General features: G+C 42.9%; 1 protein-coding gene across 31 annotated transcripts in view; it reads right to left on the reverse strand.

Annotated features, from left to right (window-relative positions):
• The window catches only part of NIN (ninein), a 111,719-nt gene that overhangs the window by 58,548 nt on the left and 29,740 nt on the right, over positions 1-23,431 (reverse strand). For 30 of the 31 annotated variants that reach the window (XR_010151102.1, XM_063793365.1, XM_063793359.1 and 27 more), the window contains 2 exons: positions 14,342-14,511; positions 391-430 (listed from right to left, as the gene is read on the reverse strand). Coding sequence is in view for 28 of the 31 variants with exons in the window: in XM_063793365.1 (XP_063649435.1) it covers positions 391-430; positions 14,342-14,511 (210 nt within the window). In the remaining 3 variants the exon portion in view is untranslated. Of the gene's footprint in view, positions 1-390; positions 431-14,341; positions 14,512-16,379; positions 16,470-21,105; positions 21,232-23,431 lie in introns of all 31 variants that reach the window. The other variant, XM_016926063.4, reaches the window with a different exon arrangement.

Genomic DNA, 23,431 nt, shown 5'->3' on the forward strand with positions numbered 1-23,431 from the left:
CCAGGCTGGTCATGAACTACTGGGTTCAAGTAATCCTCCTGCCTTGGCCTCCCAAAGTGCTGGGATTACAGGCGTGAGCCACTGTACCTGGCCAAGGGATGCATTTTAATAGGTCACTATTTAAGACTGTTAGAAAATTAATCTGAAAGTCTGTATAAGAGAGAAATTAGCCCGTAAGTAAAATTATATATCTTAGTTACCATCTCTTGCATGATACTAAATGCTAGGATTTTAAAACTAAAAGCTATCAATTGGGAATAAATTTTTTGTTGCTGTTGTTCTTAATGTTAATTCCCCTGGCCTGCAGCCTAAGAGATCAGAAAGACGGGGTGTGGAGAGCACCCGGCAGCCCTTCCCTTCCAGGCACGTCCTGACACACTCGGCTCTTACCTTCCGCTTCATACTCCTCACTGCGTTGCGTCTTCCAGTGCTAGAGAAGGCAAGAGAAGATTAGTGTGCTTTAGAACTTATTCAGAAAGAACTATCCTAGCTTTTCCTAGAGCAGATCACTCTCTGGCTCTGAAATCATCATCTAAGTGAGTCATATAATTTCAGGACTCTCTAGTGTATCCATCTAGGTGAGTTCTCTTCAGTTAACCAGCCAATCAGGACGAGACTCCTAAGAAACACCACACAGCCTTCTGCATGCAGCATTTCACCAAGGATTTGTCCTCATTTGCTAGGTCACTTATTCAACAGCAAAACCTATCACAACCAATTAAACCCAGCCAAAGCAAATATCCAGTATCCATCAACCAACAAGTATCTGTACACATGCATTTATGAATTTATTCTTCAATAAATGTGTACTGAGTGCTTCTCTTTGTGCTAGGTACTGTGCTAGGTCTTGGTAATACAACCATGAACAACCATGAACAGGACAAACATATTTCCTGCCTCAAGAAGTTTATATGCTAATGAAGACATGCAGACAAGAAAACAGGAAATACAACAGGGTAGTATTTTAAGTGCTATGACAAGGAAGTTCAGGATGCTATGTTGCTATGCAGATGGGATACTTTAGACTTGTTAGATCGGGAAGAAGCAATGTCTAAACTGAGACCTGAAGGATAAACTGCACAGAGCCAAATGAAAAGAAGGGGGCAGGCTGGGCACAGTGGTTTGCGCCTGTAATCCTAGCACTTTGGGAGGCCGAGGGGGGCGGATCACGAGGTCAGGAGATCGAGACCATCCTGGCCAACACAATGAAACCCCATCTCTACCAAAAATACAAAAAATTAGCCAGGCGAGGTGGCGGGTGCCTGTAGTCCCAGCTACTCGGGAGGCTGAGGCCGGAGAATGGCATGAACCCAGGAGGCGGAGCTTGCAGTAAGCCAAGATCGCGCCACTGCACTCCAGCCTGGGCAACAGAGCGAGACTCTGTCTCAAAAAAAAAAAAGAAAAGAAAAGAAGGGGGACAGTTGTTATTTGCTGAAGCAAAGAGGCAAGAATGAGCCTAGTGTATCTGTGGCATAGTGAGGAGAGAGATGCAACTTAAAATAAGTAGGCTAGAGAAAGTATAAAATGTACATTACCAGTAAATTACATTAAAGGCAGTTCAATTTATCTGAATTGGACCATTTTGCCACCTTATCAGGCTTCATTACTCCTGCCTCTTCTCCAAAGTCACAGCATACAGTTGTAATTTGTGTACTGCATAAAAGTGCCCCGCTAAGAGCACAGGTCAGGACCGAAATCCAGCCCTTGCTCCACTGCCCAGGGATAGTACAGGTCGTCTTTTGACCAGTTGCGACAAGTAGGTCCACAGTGGCTGTGGCTTCCAGCAAATGGCTTTAGCCTCTCCAGCAAACTGCCTAAAACTAATCACTGTTATGGGGGGTTACTACAACCATCAAAGAAAACCCTGTTAGAAAAGGTGAATCGCCCTTTCCAAACGGGGCTGCTGTCATAGCAGTGATCCAGCTTTATGAATGAAGCTGCCTTTGATAACAAATAACCAGCACATTTTCTGGGTAGCTGACCTGTACAAGACTAGTTGATTGCTTAGAATCCGAAAATAAACTCGACAGGAAAGTCAGCCTAATTAATACCTGTCTCTAGAACTTGGATTCCTCATGACAGATGGTATGGCACGTAAAATTTTTAGATGAAATGTTGTTTTTCAGTAGTTCATTCAAGTTAATACGAGTTGAAGTTCTTCTTTCAGGCAACCTACGCTCATCTACTTTATTCTCCACACTCACTAGTGGTAGTTCTCACCTCTTAAATGAGGGCCAACCACCTACCACAGTTTCACAGGTCCATGTTAGATATTTAAGATAGTATCAATTCAGAGAGTTCATTTAATTTGGCCATACCAAGCTGACAATGCTGAGATGGGTTGTTGCTGACAAATGGAAGACACCAAAAGGCCATAACTCAAAATGTTTAAGTTCACTACAATTCATGCAGATTACAATGGAAAGTCACTAATAAACATGGCATCAATGAAAAGTGAATTAGGACGTGTGATTTTTGCTTGTGATAACAATTTCATCAGCTCACTCAGCCTACATTTCTACATAAAGACGTCTCTCCAATCTAGTGGATGTCTGAGGCATGGTGGGGATGGGGAGCAAGTGGTAAAGTCAACAGTCCTTCATAAATTTTCTTACATTCTCATTTCTGGTCAGAATTAAGTTGTTTTCACATAAGAAATTTTAAATCAACAAAACCATCCTGCCTGTCTGTCCCTCCACATTTATTTTCCTGTTCAACAGAGCAGACAATTTAAATGCTCATACTACTTCGGCATCCAAAATTATGAAAATTCATTATTTAGCATACCAGTTGGAAACACCCCAGAACTAAATCCACTAATTCCACCTATGACAAATAAAATAGGGTTTTATGGTCTCAGAACCATTGGTAGAAACCTACCAAATCTCAAGCAGGGGATGATTTCTAACAGCAGAAATGAATGGGAGAAATGGCAGGAGAATATGTTATCACTGGCCCCAAACCATAAAGAGAGTCCCAGTTGGAATATACAGCTGTAAAAATGCAACACACACACCTTCAAAAAATCCTCGTCATTACTAAAGCACTGGCTCATTTACTTCTCAGTTCATTTGAAAATAGTGAGCACAGAATTCAGAGAAGCAAGATGCTCCAATATACTGTTTCCAACATCTTATGAGTCTATGAGACTGGGTGCCTATGTCTGATTCACTCTCTGGGACAGTACTTCCCTGCTGCCTTCTTCCCTGGATTCTTACTCCTAACTAATAAAGGATCGAGTATGGAGGCCACTGCATAGACTTAGGAGGCAGAGTGCCTAGTGCTGAATCATGGCTTCCCTACCAGGTTGGCCTTAGGCAAGCTTCTGACGACTTCTGCCTCAGGTTCTCTGCCTATAAAATGGGAACAAGGCAGTGCATATTTCATGGAGTTATGGTAAAGTGCTTAGAATTGTGCCTGGCACATAGTAAGCTCTACACAATTTTGTTATTTTTATTGGACATATGTTTACATGATACATGTGGAATTTATTTTAATTTCCATATTTAAACTTAAAGCATTCAATTGGGTAGACCTGGGGAGGTATCTGTTATGGATATACATTTGTAAGAAAAATGCCAAGTCTTCCCAGCAGAGAAGCAAGAAACACAGACAATTCACATAAGAAGCAACATAATTAAAAAACAAACAAACAAACAAACAAAAAAACATGGGGGAAGGTTCATCTCAACAGCAATCAAAGAAGGATTAAAACCAAGTCATTTTGTTCCTATTAAATTAGCAAAGTATTTAAGATATAACTTCTACTACCATCAAGGTTATGATTTAAAATAGGCCCGTTTATATGTTATGGGTAGCACTGTAAATGATTATTACTTTTAGTAATGTAAATGGCTTTATGTATCAAAAGCAATAAAAATGTTCATACTTTTTGATCCAATAATTTCACTTGGTATTCAAAGACAATAAAATCAAGGAGGAAGAAAAGCCATATGTGTAAATATGTACATGATAGCACTTTTTGTAACAAGAAAGTATTGAAAACAATTTAAATATTCAACAATCGAGCATAAAGTATGATACATTATAATGCAGTCATTAAAAGTATAATTAAAAAACCATGTAGGAACGTGGAAAAACATCTTATGAAATGTTAAATGAAAGACCATTACAAAAATGCTATCTATACTATGATTACCACCAGCAAAAATATTTATACAATTAGACAAAGGCTGGAAGGAAATAGAGATAATAAAAACAGATGCATATTGGTTGAAGGACTATGGGAAACAATTTTCTTTTATTCTTTTACTGTTATAAATGTTGTTTATGCAACAGAAATAGGTACAACTCTCACTATTTATTTGCCCACTAAATTCTCACTAAATTTATTTCCTGTGACTTGGGGGTGGGATAAAGGGAAGCTCCCTCCTTTTGGTAAATATTGCTCTGCAGCATCTCCCCCATATTATGACAGATGAGGCGGTTTGGTGGGAAGCCCAGGTGCTGCTCAGGCTGGTGAATGTTGGATGCCAATGCCTCCTAAAGTGGCAAGATCAGAGACACTTGACTGAGATCTGCCTTGTGGACTGAGACCATCCCAAACAGACATTCTTGAGACAGTCCAACCCAAAAGCGTCAGATACGGCACAGCCTTCGAAAGCCCAGGCAACATCCTCATCTTCGATGATTTCACACAAAATCTTAAGGCAAGTGGGGGTGGGGGTTAGGGGAGAAGGATAGTTTAAACATAGTTTTTGTTTGTTTCTATTTTTAAGACGGAGTCTCACTCTGTTCTGCAGCCTCAACCTCCCACGCTCAGGTGATCCTCCAGCCCTCCCCGCTGACCCACCTACAGATGCCTGCTACCACGCCCGGCTCATTTTTGTATTTTTTTTTTTTGTAGAGATGGGGTTTTGCCATGTTGCCCAGGCTGGTCTCAAATTCCTGGGCTCAAGTGATCCACCCACCTCAGCCTCCCAAAGTGTTGGGATTACAAGTGTGAACCACTGCACCCAGCCAGTTTAAACATGTTTTAAAGTCTTCTGGGAGTAGCAGTATCCCAAGAATTCCCCCTAGGACCCTTTTTAAGAAACACAGATCCAGCCAGGACCACCCTGTTAAAAGGAGAAGCAGGCTTATGCTAATGGCTACATTTTCATTCCAAGACCACCTCAGTTAGAGATGGGGCTTACCACACAGATAGGAGGTATTCTGTGCTTCCTTCTACCTAGTCTCCACCAAGGTTCTGCTCCCTTAATAAGAGGGAGAAAAGCACAGGGTGGCTGAGCATTTGTTATTAAATTGCTATTTCAGGGGGGTGGGTGGGGGAAGACTCAATTCATTCACAGCTCATTTATTTTCATTCTCACTGCCTGGAGCCAGTAGTTCCAATTAAAAAGCAGGGAGAGAAGGAGGGGAAGGCAGGTTAGAAGGCTAGGGGGATTAAATCATTCAGTTACTGGAACGCCACCAGTAAAGGGAGGCATCATTCTGGAAAAGGGTCCTTTAATTGCTGATGACTTACCCAGCACAGTGGAAGCCTGGCAGGTGGCCTGTAGACACAGATCTGCCATGAGCACTAGAAGGACGATTATCACAAAAATCTTTGGAAAAGTAGGGGGAAAAGCGAGGAACAATGGCTGAGATGTGTTCACAAGACTGAATTCATGAGATAAGATTTATTTCTTCCCTTGAAATGTACGTAACCTCTCATTGGAGAAAGAATGGATATTAATAAACATAAAACTCATCCTGTGGGACTTCAGTTTCTCCCTACTCTGGAGGCACAGTTGTAGACAGATAAGTGAAAGGGTGTGGCAGAGACACTGTCTGGGGTGTTTGGCTCTGCCACTTTCTGTGACCCCTCAGTGACTTACAACGTGAGGAGGACACTCCAGTGCACCCAAAGGGACATGGAGTCATATGCTTGGCACTTAGGAAACCTTAGCTATTGTTATTATTTCAGTCAGAAAAATGATGTGGTTAGGGGTTTAGACTGCAGAACCATACTCGAGTTCAATTTCTGCTCTACTACTTACTCGTGGTGTGACCTTGGCCAAGTTACTTACCCTCTGTGTGCCTCAGTTTCCTCATGAGTACATGAATAACAACACGTACCTCTGATGGTGTGCTTCACATTTGGAAAGCACTTACAACAGTGCCCATTAAGTGCCAAGCATTTGTTAATAAATATTACAATGACTATTCTTACTACTTGAATGTGTAAAACTAGAACAAGGGCAGAAAAAACAGCAGACAGACCAGTGCCAGCTTTAAAGAACAAACCCAGAAGAGACTCTCTTTAAAATCTACAGCCTTGATATGTTAATTGGCTTGATTTAGTTATTTCACAATGTATCCATATATCAAAACATCATGTTATACACTGTAAACATACATAACTTTCATAATTATACCTTAATAAAGCTAAGGAAATCCCCAGAACTACAGCTATGAGCATGATGATTGTGATGAAGCAGTGAACTTCCAATTCAACTTAGGATCAGGGCTTCCCCTGGGGCCCCTCCCTGCAGACAGTGTCCCCTAGGCAGCCATGGCTGGCAGGGGCTGCCTTGTCCTTCCTCATTACTATGCCAGTGTACTGGCCAACAGCCCCATTGAGAGTAGGCAGAGGGGAGAAGGTCAGAGGTTGTCCGGCCCCAAAATGGCTACTCACAAGACAGTCCCCACCCCCGCAGGCAGACAAAAGGAGTCCCCCCAAACCCACTCTGTGGGCCGTGCATCTCAATGTCATACTGGCCATTGTAGCCAGCTCTTGAGTTGTCCTATAGCTGGACAAGGGTGCCCTGCACACAGCGGCTGCACAGGCGGCACCGATTTCTGTAATGCTTTCTTTGGAGGGACACCTGCTTTGCTGGACTGCAGAGCAGATGGCCCGAGCCTCCTGGATCTCCAGCTTCCAGCCCCAACGCCGGGCCAGCATCTGCAGCCTGTGGTCCTGGTGTGGCCCCTGCCCACAATAGCCCAGCCGCCACCCCCACCAGCCATCTGCTCCAGCGCAGACCTTTGCGCCCCACAGAATGTACGGCTAATTAAAACCATTATGGGGGCAGACACCGGGGCATTCTTTCCCAGCAGAGGTTGCTGAGCTGATCTCAGCAGCCTCAGAGCCTGCAGTAGAGTTGTGGTTTTTTTTTTTTTTTTTTGGAAAGGAAAAAGCCCTGTAAACCCAGAGAGAAGAGGAAGGAAATGTACTAGAGTAACATAGCTCCCCAAACAAACTGAGCTGTAGTGTGCATTTAGAAGAGCAGCACATGTAGCTAAGCACAGGAAGTCTCTGAAAACACCAGAAATCAGTTTAAGGAGAGTGCTCATGAAAGAAACTTTAAGACTTTTAAAAAATACAGCATCTATGGCGTATTTCACTAACAGTCCTAAGTATTTATAAAGCCTGTGCTCTGAGCTGGGTAGTGGAAGCTGAGTGCGCCCGGCAGGGCTGGCTATTGTTTCTGCAGGGACACACTTCCTGGGACTGTGGTTCATTTTCCACTATGCCACCTTTGAAGGCAAAGGCAATGGAGAGCCTGACAGCCCAGCTCCCAGTCTCTCCATTCTGAACTCCGGGACAAGCTCCTAAGGCCAGGGTTGTCACGACCAGAATGCAAATCAGTGCCTTTATCTTTAAAGGCAATTAAGTGCTACAAGTGCATGCGGGGGATAACAGGAATTAACACGATTTTTAAACGCACACACATTTAGATGAGTCCTGCTACACTGAAGGCTAAAAAAGCCTTTGGTACTGCTGGTCCAAGGAAATGCTGAATTTAAGAGTTTGGGCCTTAAGCCTCTTCTCCTACCAAGGCTGGGGACTAGTTTTGGTTCACTGGATTTTAAAGTCCTTAAAGGAAAGAGATTTAAAAAAATACCTTTCCTGCTCCTCAGAGCTGCTAAGTAACGAATACTACTTTTCTGTTGGAAAATATTTAATGATATGTAGGACAGAAAATGTTACTGTCACCATGAACATTAATTCTTGACTTCTTGTCTGTTTTAGTTTCTAGTTAGAAGATAAATGTTAGAAATTGTTGATCTGGAAGGAGGTGGGGGTGGGGTCTGGTCTCCAAGACAATTCCCGCTGGGATCAAGTCAGGAAGGCTCACCAGGACACCAAAGCCTAAAAGTATGGGTCAGAAAAAGAGACATTTTATAAACTTTGAAGGAGCTTCTTTCTATCACTTTCAAGTGATCTACAATTGCATCTTGAATGAATGTTTCATCTCTGGGAATAGCCGGATGATCTGATAAGACTTAAGACAATGAAGGAAAAGAACGGAATTCCATTTAAAAAAAAAAAAAAAGTCCATCCTGAAGACATCATAGCCTTTGGTAGAATAAATGGCATCAGCAATAAAACTGTTTGCTTTGTCAAAGACTGGAACAGAAAATTTAACAAGGGAGTAACAGGAAAATAGGTGCATTTCAGCTACAAAAGATCTTAGCAGAACTTCTCTTGGTTATTAAGTTTACTCCAGAATTAAATATTGACTCTGTACGATGTAAATGAATAATTCATAAACTGCAAAGTTATGCATACATGAAAACGAACATAAGGGAAAAGATAAGTCAGTTTCACACTTCTTGAAGAAGTTTCATTTTATGTAGGGTAGTAAAATCAGTTTGTCTTTTTTTAAGCTTTTTAACAACCACCTCCCCATCCTCCTACCCTCATAGTCCCAACACAAAGACTGGATTTGCTTGTAGTGCAGTAATCAGCTTTAACTTTTCTCTCAGGTCCTCACTTAAACCACACTGTGCAAGCCAATGGTTTTGGCTTACACTACTATTGTCTACAGTTGGAAAAATGACTGTATAACACCCCTTGCTGTTGATAAGAATCTTACTAGACCCGATTTATTCCCTGTGGAGGAAAACAGTTAACAAGGTGTACCCTGTTTTCAACCAGGGCAGAAAGCAAAGTGGTCCTGCCCCAATTGTATTAATTGCACAACCTTTTCTACCAGGCCTGAGTAATCGAGAACAGAATTGAGAATTAGTTTAGTTTAGTTTTGTTTTCCCTGCCACCTGCCCTCAGAAGAAACATGAGCATAAAATTCAAGGTCAGTTCAGTAGCTATTAATATTCAAGGGAAAAAATGTACTCTTCTTACTCTCGCTTGTTTCTTAACAAAGTAAAGCAAAAACAGTGACAACCAAAATCTTCTCATTAATCACACCTTAGGTTGGAATCAAGAAGGTGCCCTTTGTTAGTCTGGATTAATTCAGAATAGAAATGGCCAACTGAATTGACTTGAGCGAAAATGATCCCATAAAAAAAGAAAAATCACCACTTTCTTTTCAATATCACCCAAGATGAGAGGTCAGACTCCCAAGGGATCCAACTGCCAAATAAACACATGAAATTGGAAGTCAAACACTCATGGTAGCCTCATGGTGGGACCTACCTGTCACTTATGAATTAGCACATTCTGCTTCGGGATTTCCAAGTGAAATTCTGAAATGTGTATTTTGGTGCTGAAAATTTAGCTAGGTTACAGTAGCCTTTCCCTACAGAGTAGCTTTATTGCCTTGTAATCTAAATTTGGTAGAAGAGACATGCTTAGTAGCTAGGTTATATATTTTCTGTTTCAGCAGGAAAGAATCAAAGTGTCTGATAGAAGCATGGGGTGGAGGAAGGGATTTCCATCTGATAAGACTTAAGACAATAAAGGAAAAGACTGGAATTCCATTAAAAAAAAGTCTATCCTGAAGACATCATAGATGTAAACATGTAAACATGTAAAATGTTTACAATTTATGTTGGGGCTTTAACATGTACGAACTAAAGCAAAAGTAAAATATGATCAAAAGCAACTCATAACAAGATTTCTTTTCATACATTCTACCCAGGAGAGGAGGCCAAGGTGGCAGAACATTTGCTACCCCCTAGTGCCAACATAGGCTCTCCCACCCGTGCCACCATATCACAGTGGGCACTATGAATAGGCACCAGATGAGCTCCAAGTCGCTTGTAAGTAATGAAGCCTGAAGCTTCACAGTGGACTTACATTAAATATAAATTTAGTTGCTTCAAAGCAATCTCCATAATAGCCTCCCTCTCACATGCCTGTGTTTCTAGATGTTTTCTTGAGTGGGAGATGAAGGGTGGAGTTGTAAGTAGACTGCAGTGAATGATTCTCAGTAATCACTGAGGATGACCCATAATTTGGGTTATGCTTATGGGCAATAGGAGAAGGCCCTCCAAATAAGGATGCAGAGAAAACTGTGAACCACTAACCCAAGAGCCTAGGAATGAATTCTGGCTGACCTGTAGCAACCTCCCCTACTATGAAATCACCTTAGAGGGCAAAAGAGGAGAAATTATTATTTTATCTTTTCAGATGACTGTCTGCTCACTAATCCCTATAGGATGAGTTTCTAGAAGCCAGCCCCCTTGGGGACAGTTTTTATAGGAGTTGTGACACTGTTCCATTCCACTGCCCACTCCTCCACAATCCTCAGAAAAATAAAATTATTATTTGATGCAACCTAGAGCTAAAATTAGTCTTCTGTTGAGTAGCAACAGTCAGATTTCCCTCCCTTTAACTTCGGATGATGGGTTTAGGCCCTTTTATTGTCTTCATCACAAAAAGAAAAAGTCATTTGAGGAAAAATCAGGCATGTCTGAGAGCAGGGGAAACTGAAGTCCAAAAAGGTGAGCTGAGAATCCCTCCTTTCCCTAAGCTGGGATCCAGAAGTCAAAGGAAAACTGCAATCAAAACAAAGAAGACCTGGCTCCAGATCCCCATCTTATTACTCCTTACGAAATAGTCACATCAGGGGAGACTCGGCCCCAGTCCCTCTTTCCACATTGCCTGGTAGCCCCGAGATTAAGTATGAGCCCAAGGAATAAATTCCCAACATCCCCAAAGAGAGGAGACAGAAGGGCTTCCAGCAACCAAAAGGGAGAAAAAAGCGGCCAGCAGTACAATAAAGAACTGTCAGAGGCTGGGAGCGGTGGCTCACGCCTGTAATCCCAGCACTTTGGGAGGCCGAGGCAGGTGGATCATGAGGTCAGGAATTCAAGACCAGCCTGGTCAAGATGGTGAAACCCCATCTCTACTAGAAATACAAAAATTAGCCAGGCATGGTGGCACGTGCCTGTAACCCAGCCAGTAGGGAGGCTGAGGTGGAGAATTGCTTGAACCTGGGAGGCGGAGCTTGCAATGAGCCGAGGTTGCGCCACTGCACTCCAGCCTGGGCGACAGAGCGAGACTCCATCTCAAGAAAACAAAACAAAACAAAACAAACAAACAAAAAACAAGATCTGTCAGATTCAGAATTCATTATAAGAGGAAGAAATCAATCCCACACGTCATTGAGAATTTTTTTCCTTCCCACGCTCTGCAGCTGGGGGCCACTCTAGAACAGGGAAGATCACTGGGTCTCCTAAGAGACCTGCACAGCTTCTGTAGAAGGGACAGAGGTTTCCAAAGCAAGCTTGTGCTGCCCATTGCATGAACTTCTGTAGGCCAACAGAATGGCCCTCAACTGCTAAGCCTAATATGGAAACTGACCAGAAACAGGAATGCTGTCTTGCCATAATAGTAAGTAACAAGACTGATGCATTGATAAGGCTGTACCACAAGATTCCTGCATACACAGGTGTGAAGGCAGTGAGTGTGACCCATAACCACAGCTGCTGTGCAAAGCTGGGCTTTGCCTTTTTTAACTGCCAACAGGAACATCGAAAATGTCTTGTGTGAAGCTATTAATTTTTTTTTTGGAGACAAGGTCTTGCTCTGTCACCCAGGCTAGAGTGCAGTGGCACGATCTCGGCTCACTGCAACCTGTCTCTTGGGTTCAAGCAATCCTTCCACCTCAGCCTCCCCAGTAGCTGGGACCAAAGGGCATGCACCACCATGCTCAGTTAATTTTTTTGAGTTTCGTAGAAACAAGGTCTCATTATGTTGCCCGGGCTGGTCTTGAACTCCTGGGCTCAAGTGATCCTCCTGCCTTGGCCTCCCAAAGTGCTGGCAGGCATGAGCCACCATGCCCAGCACTGAAACTTAACTTTTTAAAAAGATGAAGTGATTTGAAAACTGACAGGCACAATTCGGCTTACAAAACACTTTCTTTTTAGGCAAGAAAGCAGTTGGATGAGCTTCGGTTTGAGTCCACTTTTGGTAATTAAAAAAGGTGTGGTACAAAGGTGTTATCTTGTATTCCTACAGGCATTGCTCTGGTGTGGGATATAACAGAATAGCAAAGTCGAGTCAGTTGGAGTCCTCGCTGAGAACAGAAATCCAGAGAAATGACCCTCTCCGGGCCTCTATTTGCAGTTCTGCTGATGGAGGGTGGTGAATGCTACAGCTTCTGTGTATAGCATCAAGAGGTCATATCTAAGAGGTTTCTGGAGGAGTTAAGGGAAGTTGTAAGTACATCAAGGGTGAAATGATACTCCCAAAATATCATTTTACTGAGACATAAGCCACAAGATTTTGCCCAGGCTCAGGCCTCAACTCTTATCTTTATTTATACATGAAATCAAAGTCTCACTTTAAAAATAGTAAATCTCCCTGGGCACCAGTAGATAACATATAACAAGGATATAAGAAACATGTTGCCAGCAACAAAGTCAGCTCTGCCCAACAGCTTTCTGCGTATTCCTAGATGAGGACTAGAAACTCATGTCAAAAAATAAGTAAGCATTTACTTTCTTAGTACCAAATAATACCCTGGGGACTGAAATAGTTGGGGAAATGAGATATTAAACTTAAAAGTGTTTTCCAAATAACAAAAACTTACCCGCTCAAGTACTGAGACATTTAACCATTTTTTTCATAAAGAAGTACATTCCACACCACTCAGGGTTATAGAACAGACTTTATGATACCCTTCCTGACAATAAGAAAACTATTATGAACACTGTACTAACTGAAGTATGTAAATTACTTGCATCCCTGAGATTGTATATGTAAAATTTTTGTGCATATGAGTTTATGTGTTTTACTGGGGAAAGACCCCTATCTCAATTCGCAAAGAGACCCAAGAAAGGAGAAGGACTCCTGAAACTGTTCTCAGCTTTTTCTGCTTTTGGCTTTTTCTATTTTCAGCTATCACTTCTCATCCACACTACTCTTATACCACTTCTGTGGGTTTTTTTTTCTCTCTTCTCTCTTTTAGTTGCTTTTCTCCCTCTCTTCTCAATAACATTTCTGCCACTGCTGCTTCACTTGTGGTGAAGGACAAGTGTCATTTGTTTTTTTAAAAAAAAATGATGCAGACCCAGATCAGCAGACTGGTCATGTGTCCTTATAAATTTCCATATTTATTGCCAACACTTGGGCTCTTTTTTGTTATTTTTGGATTTTGGGGTATTCTGGAAAGTTGAGGAGGACACTGGATGTCTGATTGCTGGGGCCATTATTGGGAGCAAGCTTCCTGTAGATTTCAGTAAGCTGAACATGGATGTTAGACCACAATGAACACACAGGTGCACGCGCACACACAAACACACACACACACACACACACACACACACACACAGAGTCCACTGGCAATCTACAGACCACTTTCAGAAAGTTGAGGCGCTTTGTTTCTTTTCCAATTTATATTAGTATCTGAAATATCTGTAGCCCCAGTCTGAGCTGGGATTCGCAAGAAATATTTACAGCTTGCTCAGCATGGCATTTTCAATCATGTTCTATAAATGGGATGCTGGTAAATGAGCCATAAAGAAAGAATAAAGAAAATGTTACTGAACCTCCTTTATTGGTAGATTATGGCAATATGCAAAATGAAAAGATGGGGGATGAGGGAGGCTGGCGACTCTCTGCATGCTGGAGAACGAGACAGGCCTGGGTGCAAGGAATCCAGCAGAAAGAACCATGGCAACTGCTGGGCACTGGAAAGCGCCCCAGGCTCAGTATCTTGAGGCAAAAACCAAGTGTTCGAGCTGCTTTATCACACTACAAAAGATAAGATGCAGGCTTTCAAAATGCCTGAACGCGTTGCTTTCATTTCCTGCTACAGATGCTGTTTTATAGTTTGGGGCAAGGGAGGGGGAGGAGCTGGTTCGCCTTTTAAATAACTAAAAATGATCATGCTATAGAGGAGAGAGATATTCAAGAACTAGAAGTGGGAGACCTCAGATGATGTGGAAATACCTGAACTCTAAATGTGTACATGACGCATGCACAGAAATGTCAGCTCTCCAAAAGCTGAAACGAGGTAAAAACATTCAAAAGATAGAAACATTATATATGTCCAAAAGGCAAGTAATAAGATTAGCAAGGAGTTGGTAACTGAGAAAAGCCCACATCGTGCCATCAACCCCCTCAGCTCTCCTGTCTCTGTGCTGCACTGATGTGGGGCTCCACACTCATGATCCAGATGAACGTGCATGCCCGATTCCTTACCTCACTGCAGTCACTGGCTGGGATGTGTGAAGGCCGCGCTTCTTCATCCAGTGGCTCAATCACCGTCACTTCGGGAAACTCCTCCACGGACTCTTGGAACTCGGGCAAGGACCTTCGTCCGTAACGCTTCCCACCTCTAACATATTTGGGCTGAGCTTCTAGTGAGCAGTCTGAGAGAGGAGACAAGAGTTGAGGCCACATGACATGAGAATCTCAGTTCTTAGCTGCCACTCACAGCCATCGGACACAGCCTCTTATACCAACCTCAAAATAAACCACCACTGTTTGCCAATTGTGGTGGCTGTGGGTGTATATGAGCCATCAGGTCAGATGCAGAGCACGCCTTCTAATTCTGAACGATTTATGGGACCGTGAGTATATATCTGCACATGACGGGAGCAATCCAACAATGGCAGCAAGGGATCTGACTTAATTGCAGAGGATTAAGGTCAGGAAAAGGTGAGGGGTCACATTTGTTCTTCTGTTTATTAAGCTGGGTTTTCCAGCAGGATGGGGAGACATCATATTAACAAAGAGACACCTTGGAGGAAGTCTTAGAAAATGGTAATACAACGGACACCAAATCAGCACTGTATACTCAGTATCCACATCAATTAGTCTGAAACACCCTCCCCTACCTCAGTGATTCCTCTGTTAACCATTCCACTCTCTGATCTATCAGACAAGCAGATGACAAAACAAAGAAACGGACACAACACATTCTAAGCAATTAATGACAGCTAGTTACATATATGAAACCCAGCATCAAGATCTCATTGTAAAATTAAAAACAGTAAAATAAAATGGCAAATGTGAAACCACAGTAAAAAAATTGTATTGTTTTATCTCTTTGTAAGCATCGGTGTTGTACAAAATAAAAAGGAATGTGCATGAGGAGAGAGTCATCTCTTGATCTTAAAGAAGGACTTCAGCATTTTGACATCACTTGTCTCAGGTTCAACACTGACCACCTTCCCCGTTACCATCACCACCAGTGCTGCCATCACCACTGCCATCACCACCACCACCACCACCTCCACCGCCACAACTACAGGCTAAGCTTTTTCTACAATTGGAGCTTTAAAGCAATAAAATAAATACTTCACTCTATTCAAATGTTATCTCAGCTATAGATTTTTTAGCACCTTGTACAGCATCAGAATAAAATGTTTCATTAAAGTACAAAAGATGACAATGCTTTTATTTCTGTTGTCTTGCTGTCCACATATTCATACTCTCTCAAGAACAGATATGTATTCTGTTTGAACATGAGCCTTAGCAAGGTATGTCTGAACTCAGACATGTAGACTTTTTTTTTTTTTTTTTTTTTGAGACGGAGTCTCGCTCTGTCGCCCAGGCTAGAGTGCAGTGGCGCGATCTCGGCTCACTGCAAGCTCCGCCTCCCGGGTTCACGCCATTCTCCTGCCTCAGCCTCCCGAGTAGCTGGGACTACAGGCGCCCGCTACCACGCCCGGCTAATTTTTTGTATTTTTAGTAGAGACGGGGTTTCACCATGTTAGCCAGGATGGTCTCGATCTCCTGACCTCGTGATCCGCCCGCCTCGGCCTCCCAAAGTGCTGGGATTACAGGCGTGAGCCACCGCGCCCGGCCGACATGTAGACTTTTAAATGAGATTATGTACACGTATTATAAAAACGACAATAGTTGATTAGATAAGAACTAAAAGAACGACCGTTCCTTTATCACCATTGAAACCATGCTGGGGTTTAGCCATTACTTTACAGTTTCCCAGGGAGGACTGGCGACCCTCTTTGACTAAACACCTCCCCGCCATGTCCTTCCTCTGGGACAAGCTCGGATTTCACTATCTTCACAAATGTGGCCAGACACATTCTGAAAATGCTCAGCAAAGCTCAGAGTGAAGTATTTATGGTAGCTATATAATTTCTAGTGATATTTATATCCAGCTTTAAAAAAGTCCCAGTCAAGTCATTTTATTAGGTCGAGTGATTCTCTTACAGGAAGTGTTTAAGCATACAAAATTTATACTGAAAATTGCATGCATATTTGAAGGTACCTTTTATCAGAAGACAGTGTGTCAGCTTGTGACCATTCAGGAGCGGCTCAGACACCCGAGCTACTTGTTGGCAGCTGACACCCACAGATGCTAGTCAGATAAGAGGCAATGCAGAACCATCCTTAATTTATTACATATTCTTAAATTTTGGTGGCAGACAACAAGATACACCATTAGTAACTATAGGGGTTTGGAAAAGATTAAAAGGAACACTTAGAACCTTGGATAATGAACCACAGTATTTTCCCAGTGTAAGAACAAAGTTGTGTCCTGGGGATGGAAGTGGCGAAGGAGCTCTTATTGCATGCTGCACTTATTCAGAGGTAAAAAAAAAAAAAAAAAAAAAAAGCAGTGGGAGAAAACAACTATCTTTTAAAAATCCATTGTGATCTAATCCCAAACCTACCGGTGGATGAAATGGTTCCCTGGTTGTTTACTACTCACTACCCCACGTAGTGCATAGGGTAGATGCAGTGGTGGATTCAAAACAGCGCTTTTTCTAAGCAATAAAAGGTAATAGATTGTGAGCCAGCAGGGACCCTGTGGAGTTTTGGTTTATTTACTCATTTATTTTTGCATTGCCAGGCATTAAATTGTTTGTTTCATTATCTTATTATAATAACCAATTTAAGCAAACTTTAAGTTAATATCCTTCATACAACGTACGAACATGATAAAGTCAATTTCTAGAGACATCTATTAAAGTATGTAACCTTTTTGGAATAAAGACATTAGCACACACAAAGAAAAATGGGTTAAAGTTTTCTCATCACTTTATTTTCCAAACCATGCAAGTGACCAATAACGAAGTGGACTAATCACACCATTTAAAAATAGTCACCTCTAAGAATGACACACTCACACATCCCTCTCCCATTTAGAGCATCCGCCTCATTGCACTTAACATGATACGATGGGAACAGAGACAGCAAAGCCAAGGATGTTCAGAGAGAACATTCACGGTCAACAGCCCTTGCTAGGTTAAGCACTGAAAACACTATGATTCTCCTTATCAATCTCAATCAGAGATTTAGAACTGAACAGCAGATGTCCACCGAACCATGGGGATTATAAGACACTCTTACCCACTCAAGTTAAAGAATGCCTTGACCCTTTCTGACCATGCCTAATGGAAGAGATCCAAAACTGCAACCCTGGGGCTACGTTTATTTACTTTCTGAGCACATCCAGATGGAACCTTTATTTTTCAGGGCGTCATTCTGGAATAATCTTATCTATGTCAGATAACGTGGAGGCTTTTGGTTTATTAAGAAACGAAATTATTGACATCACAGAGCTTCCACAGGTGAGAGTATCCGCTCCAATCACCAGCTCCAAGAAGGGACATGAAATGCCTGGCCAATATGGCGAAACCTGGACTCTATTAAATACAAAAATTAGCCAGGCGTGGCGGCTCGTGACTGTAGTCCCAGAAACTTGGGAGGCTGAGGCAGGAGAATCGGTTGAACCTAGGAGGCAGAGGCTGCAGTGAGCCGAGATTGCGCCACTGCACTCCAGCCTGGGCAACAGGGCGAGACTCCATCTCAAAAACAGAAACGAAACAAAACAAAAAGAAATGCTATCAAAACAAAGTATAAAGGACTGCCATGCTTTCAGTGTTTGAGTTCCTTGAAAGTGTATTTATGATTCTCCCTGGATTGTTAAGCTTCTGAGTCATTTTTCCTTCTTTCCCATTTTCCATTTCTCCTATTTGGCATCACTACAAAAATTAAAGTGGGCTTCAAAGGAAAGCAGACAAGCCCAGCTTGCCTGGAGGTGTCTCAGACCCCATCCCTGGAAAGCTTATTATGAGACACACCAATCAGAGGAAGGTGGCTTTGAGGCAGTCCAACCTGACCTAGTTTAATGATCTAGGTTTTATTCCATAAACCAAATGCTTGGTTATGAGCAGGGGACAGTAGAGAAACCTTGCTTCAACCCTCCACTGGAGTAATGTGGAAGTGAGTGACAGTCTCTACAGAGCACGTGGGAAAAACATCTGATTTGAGAGTTAAAAAGATGAAGAAAATACTATGCCTTCTGGCCTTAGAAATGACAGCTGGGTTGCTCACATGCCACATTTGTTATTTCATATCTCATCTGTCCCAAGAAGAGAAACTCCAGAGCTGTGATAATGTTCCCCTTCCAAATCAGGATAAACCACCATGCACATGTATGATGCTTGACCAGAGGTCTTGCACTCATAATAAAAAGAAAGTTAAAATATGGTGTCAGGGAGAATGACCACTCTGAGTAGATAAGCCAGCTGCAGCCAGGGGAAATAACCAACACCCGCCTCATTCCTCTCCCAGTTCCTTTCCCAGCAGCAGTGTGGAGGAGAGAAACACAGCCTCCCCTACTCCAGGTTTCAAGCAATACAGAGTACACTTTTTAAAGCTCTCCCCTAAAACTGACCACTGCACCAGATCACCACATCTGCATCAGATGTGATACAGGTCACTGCTTAAAATGCTCAGCTCTCCTAAAACCACTGCATGAACAGCCAAAGCCAAAGCAATGAGGACCTAAGGGGAGCTAAAATCATTATGCAAAAGCCTGAAGAGTATATATTCAATTGAATGCTTTCTTTGCAAAAACATAAGCTCAGGACCTGGAATGGAGTGGCAGCCATAGCTGCTTCCTGGAAGTTAAAGGAGATTTTTCAAAGATGCTCCCCAGTGTTTGGCAGATTCATTTAACACATAAGCGTATTTACCAAACACCTGCCATAGGCAAAACATTACGTTGTACCTATTGAGGAAGAATTGATATTTTAACTTGTTTTTTGAATAGGTACGTTGTACCTATTGAGGAAGAATTGATATTTTAACTTGTTTTTTGAATCAAAAAATTCCCTGTTCCCAAAAATGACCTGAGGCCGTTTCCAAGGATGAAGAAGAAAACCCTGTCGTTAGGGTGCTGGTATTCTCATTTTGGAATTGCTCGCATAGGACTTTGCTTTTTATGTCCCTTCCTGACTCATTTAGTGAGCCTGGGAAATCATTCCCAGAGACACCACCCCCATCCAAAGAACCTCAGCACAGGAGGCCCTTCATGTTACATTGCTGCTGGGCTCGCAGGAATGCTGAAATCCGTTTGAAAAGGAAAGGTGAAAAATGAAGCATGTGCAAACCTCAAGGCCAGCATCCCCAAGAAGCTTTCTTGGGAAAAGGCAGTCATGCAGCAAATGAGCCCCACCCTGCCCCATTCTACATCCCACCTCCTCGCCTATGCTGAATGCACCATCACACAGGGATTACACAGTGAAAATGCAAACCCACGCCTGATTCTAAATAAGAGAAGGGAAGAAAATCCAAAGGAACACTAAGACCAAGAAAAATACAGACAGAGACCAATGGAAACTGACACAGAGAGACAGATATGGAGAGAGAATGAGACAGAGACTGAGACCAAGAGAGGGAAAGAAGTGGGTGGGGAAACAGGAGATAATAGGGACCTAGAGGCCTATGGAGGGGTGGGGAAGGGAAGCAAGAGATATAGATGTGGGAAGACCACCAGGAAGGGAAAGAGTGGAGTGGGAGACTGAGGAGGAGGAGGGGAGAGATGAGCTGGGGTGGAGGAAAGAAGGGAGTTGGGAGGGGAACGTCTCAAGGATGGGAAGGGAGAAGGGGCCAAGAAAGGTTAAACATTAAAAAGGCATCAGCAAAAGCTTTCTGACATGATCTGCCTTTCCTTTTGCTTCCCAGTGCACTCCCTGCCTCTAGGGCCATCACCAGCAAGCAGCCGCACCACACTTCTGTGTGCACTAAGCCCTTTCCAATTAGCACCTCCCTCCCCAACTACTTCTCTCTCCTGGAACCTCCACACAAGATGCAGATGTTTAATTAGGTCTTTCAGTTCCTCCCTGAACGCAGTGACAGAATCTTAGGCGCAGTCTCCACCCAGTTCTTAGCCACCTGAATGATGCTTCTTGCTGGAACACAGGGGCTTCTGGACACAAAAGTAACAGGGTGGCTTTGATTAGCCTTGCCCAGGAGGAAGGCTTCCAGGGGAAAGTTACCACCCCCCGAAGGTGCCTAAGCTGGTGGATAAGTGTGGCAAGGCAAGCCCCAGGGCTGACTGGATGGTCTAAGTCCTAATGCAATTGAAGATCAGTCAATAGGAAAAAAATCTTTGAGTTGATAATGATTATATAATTGTTTCCCCAACCTTTTCATAGGAGGATCAACCAGCAGATCTCTGTTAGGATGCCTGCATCTATAGCCATTTTTGGGAAGAAGGATGAGATATACTTTTTACCTAACTGAACCCTCCCCATTGTTCAAGGGGAACTCAAAACTCATTTCTTTCAAGTAATTTCTTGGCACCACTTTCATGGAACCGTTTCTCCTCTGCATTTAGTGTGATGCACACTGTCCATAGCTCCCTATTTATTTATTTATTTGAGACGGAGTCTCGCTCTGTTGCCAGGCTGGAGTGCAGCGGCACAATCTCAGCTCACTGCAAACTCCGCCTCCCAGGTTCAAGCGATTCTCCTGCCTCAGCCTCCCAAGTAGCTGGGACTACAGGCACGTGCCACCACACCCAGCTAATTTTTATATTTTTAGTAGAGACGGGGTTTCACCATGTTGGCCAGATGGTCTTGATCTTTTGACCTCGTGATCCATCCACCTCGGCCTCCCAAAGTGCTGGGATATGGCTCCCAATTTCATAATAACCATAGTCACATTTTTCTAAAAGCATTTTACACGTTAGGATTACCTACCCGGATAGACTGTAACACTTTCCATGGGAAAGAGCTGTGCTTTGGAATCAAACGGACCTGGACCTGGACACACAGTTCATATCAAGATTGGGAGTGCCGAACCTCATGAAGACTTAGTTTCCTCATCTGGAGGGAAGGAAAACAATAGGCGCTTCATGGAGTAAGGTCAACATCAGTCTAGCAGCTCTGCCCAGGGAGCTCCAGCCACACTCTGGTCCTTCCACCGGGACTCCTGTGAAGCCAGTGGTGGCCCAAAGCCATCGGGCCAGGGAGAGGTGTCCAGCATCAAGCAACCATGGGAGCAGTTAGCAAGAGTCTCTCAGTCCTCAATCCTGAAGAGTTCCTCAACCTCAATTTTTGGTAACAGGTAAGATTAGTGTAATGACGTTATCCAGTTCGTCACCTCAGAAACTGGAGCTGCTCTGATCTTATTCTTGCCCCAATTTTCTCATTAGTCTCCTTTCCCTGCATCAGTGAGCTGATGTGAGAGGAACACAGATTTTCTAGGATTCCCTGTAGAAAACCGTCATCCTCATGTCCCGTTTGGAAACCTTCTTATATATCCACTAAGGTTGAAATAAAATATAGACATGGCTGGGCATGGTGGCTCACACCTGTAATCCCAGCACTTTGCGAGGCTGAGCCAGGCAGAGGTCAGGAGTTTGAGACCAGCCTGGCTAACATGGCGAAACCCTGTTTCTACTAAAAATACAAAAAATTAGCTGGGTGTGGTGGTGCATGCCTGTAATCCCAGCTACTCGGCAGGCTGGGGCAGAAGAATCGCTTGAACCCGGGAGGCGGAGGTTGCAGTGAGCCGAGATTGCACCATTGCATTCCAGCTTGGGCAACAAGAGCGAAACTCCGTCACAAAAACAAAAAACAAACAAACAAACAAAATATATATATATACACACATACACACACACACACACAACTCCCAAGTAAACTGTTTCATTATCAAAATTCTCACCAGCCCTATTTATTTAATTTTAAATTACATGAGTATTTCTTGCACATATACATATTTTTAAGTTGCCTTTTACCCTTAGTAAATTTACCACATAAGTATCTTTCATAGCACAGTTTAATAGCTACTTAGTCATTGTTTACATAGATAGAGCACGATTTGCCTATGAATACACTGTCTGATTTCTTCACTCGCTTTATACAGGCTGACTATCCATTATCTGAAAGGCTTGAGATCAGAAAAAAGTGTTTCAGATTTCAGACTTTTTCAGATTTTAGAAAATCTGAAGTATATCAGTGGAACAACCCAAATCTCAAACTCTGAAATCTGAAATGCTCCAATGAGCATTTCTTTTGAGTATCATGTTGGTGCTTAAAAGTTTTGGATTTTGGAACATTTCATATTTTTGGATTACGGATGCCCAACATATATATTTTTTCACTACTTTAAATGACTAACCTTATACACACATTTTTATGTACATCTATAATTATTTACATAGCATAAAATCTGAGAGTAGCATAGATTAGCCAAAAGCATTATTACAGTTCTTGGTGCCTATTATCTTAGGTAATCCTAGAAAGGTTCTATCATTTTACAAAACATCAGTGGGGATGAGTGTTTCCAATTTCAGGATTATAAGCACAATCTTAATATCCTCTTTTGTTGTTGTAGTTGGCACTGGTGGTGGTAGTGGTTTGCTTTGCTTTTTTCTTTGCTTTTGTTTTTTTTTTGAGACGGAGTTTCGCTCTGGTTGCCCAAGCTGGAGTGCAATGGTGCAATCTCGGCTCACTGCAACCTCCGCCTCCTGGGTTCAAATGATTCTTCTGCCTCAGCCTCCTGAGTATCTGGCATTACAAGCGTGCACCACCATGCCCAGCTAATTTTTGTATTCTTTAGTAGAGACGGGCTTTCACCATGTTGGTCATGCTGGTCTTGAACTCCTGACCTTGTGATCCGGAGTGATCCCACCTCAGCCTCCCAAAGTGCTGGGATTACAGGCATGAGCCACTGCGCCCGGTCTTTTTTTTTTTTTTTTTTTTTTTTTTGAGACAGAGTCTCACTTTGTCACTCAGGCTGGTGTGCAGTGGTGCGATCTCAGCTCACTGCAACCTCTGCCTTCCAGGTTCAGGCGATTCTCCTGCCTCAGCCTCCCGAGTAGCTGGGATTACAGGCACCTGCCACCACGCCCAGCTAATTTTTGTATTTTTAGTAGAGATGGGGTTTCACCACGTTGGTCAGACTGATCTCAAACTCCTGACCGCAGGTGATCCACCTGTCTCAGCCTCTCAAAGTCCTGGGATTATAGGCGTGAGCCACCGTGCCCAGCCTGTTTTGCTTTTAACTCTTGGAGAAAAC

The sequence above is a fragment of the Pan troglodytes genome, chromosome 15 (genome assembly GCF_028858775.2).
Source record: "Pan troglodytes isolate AG18354 chromosome 15, NHGRI_mPanTro3-v2.0_pri, whole genome shotgun sequence".
Taxonomy (NCBI): Eukaryota; Metazoa; Chordata; class Mammalia; order Primates; family Hominidae; genus Pan; species Pan troglodytes.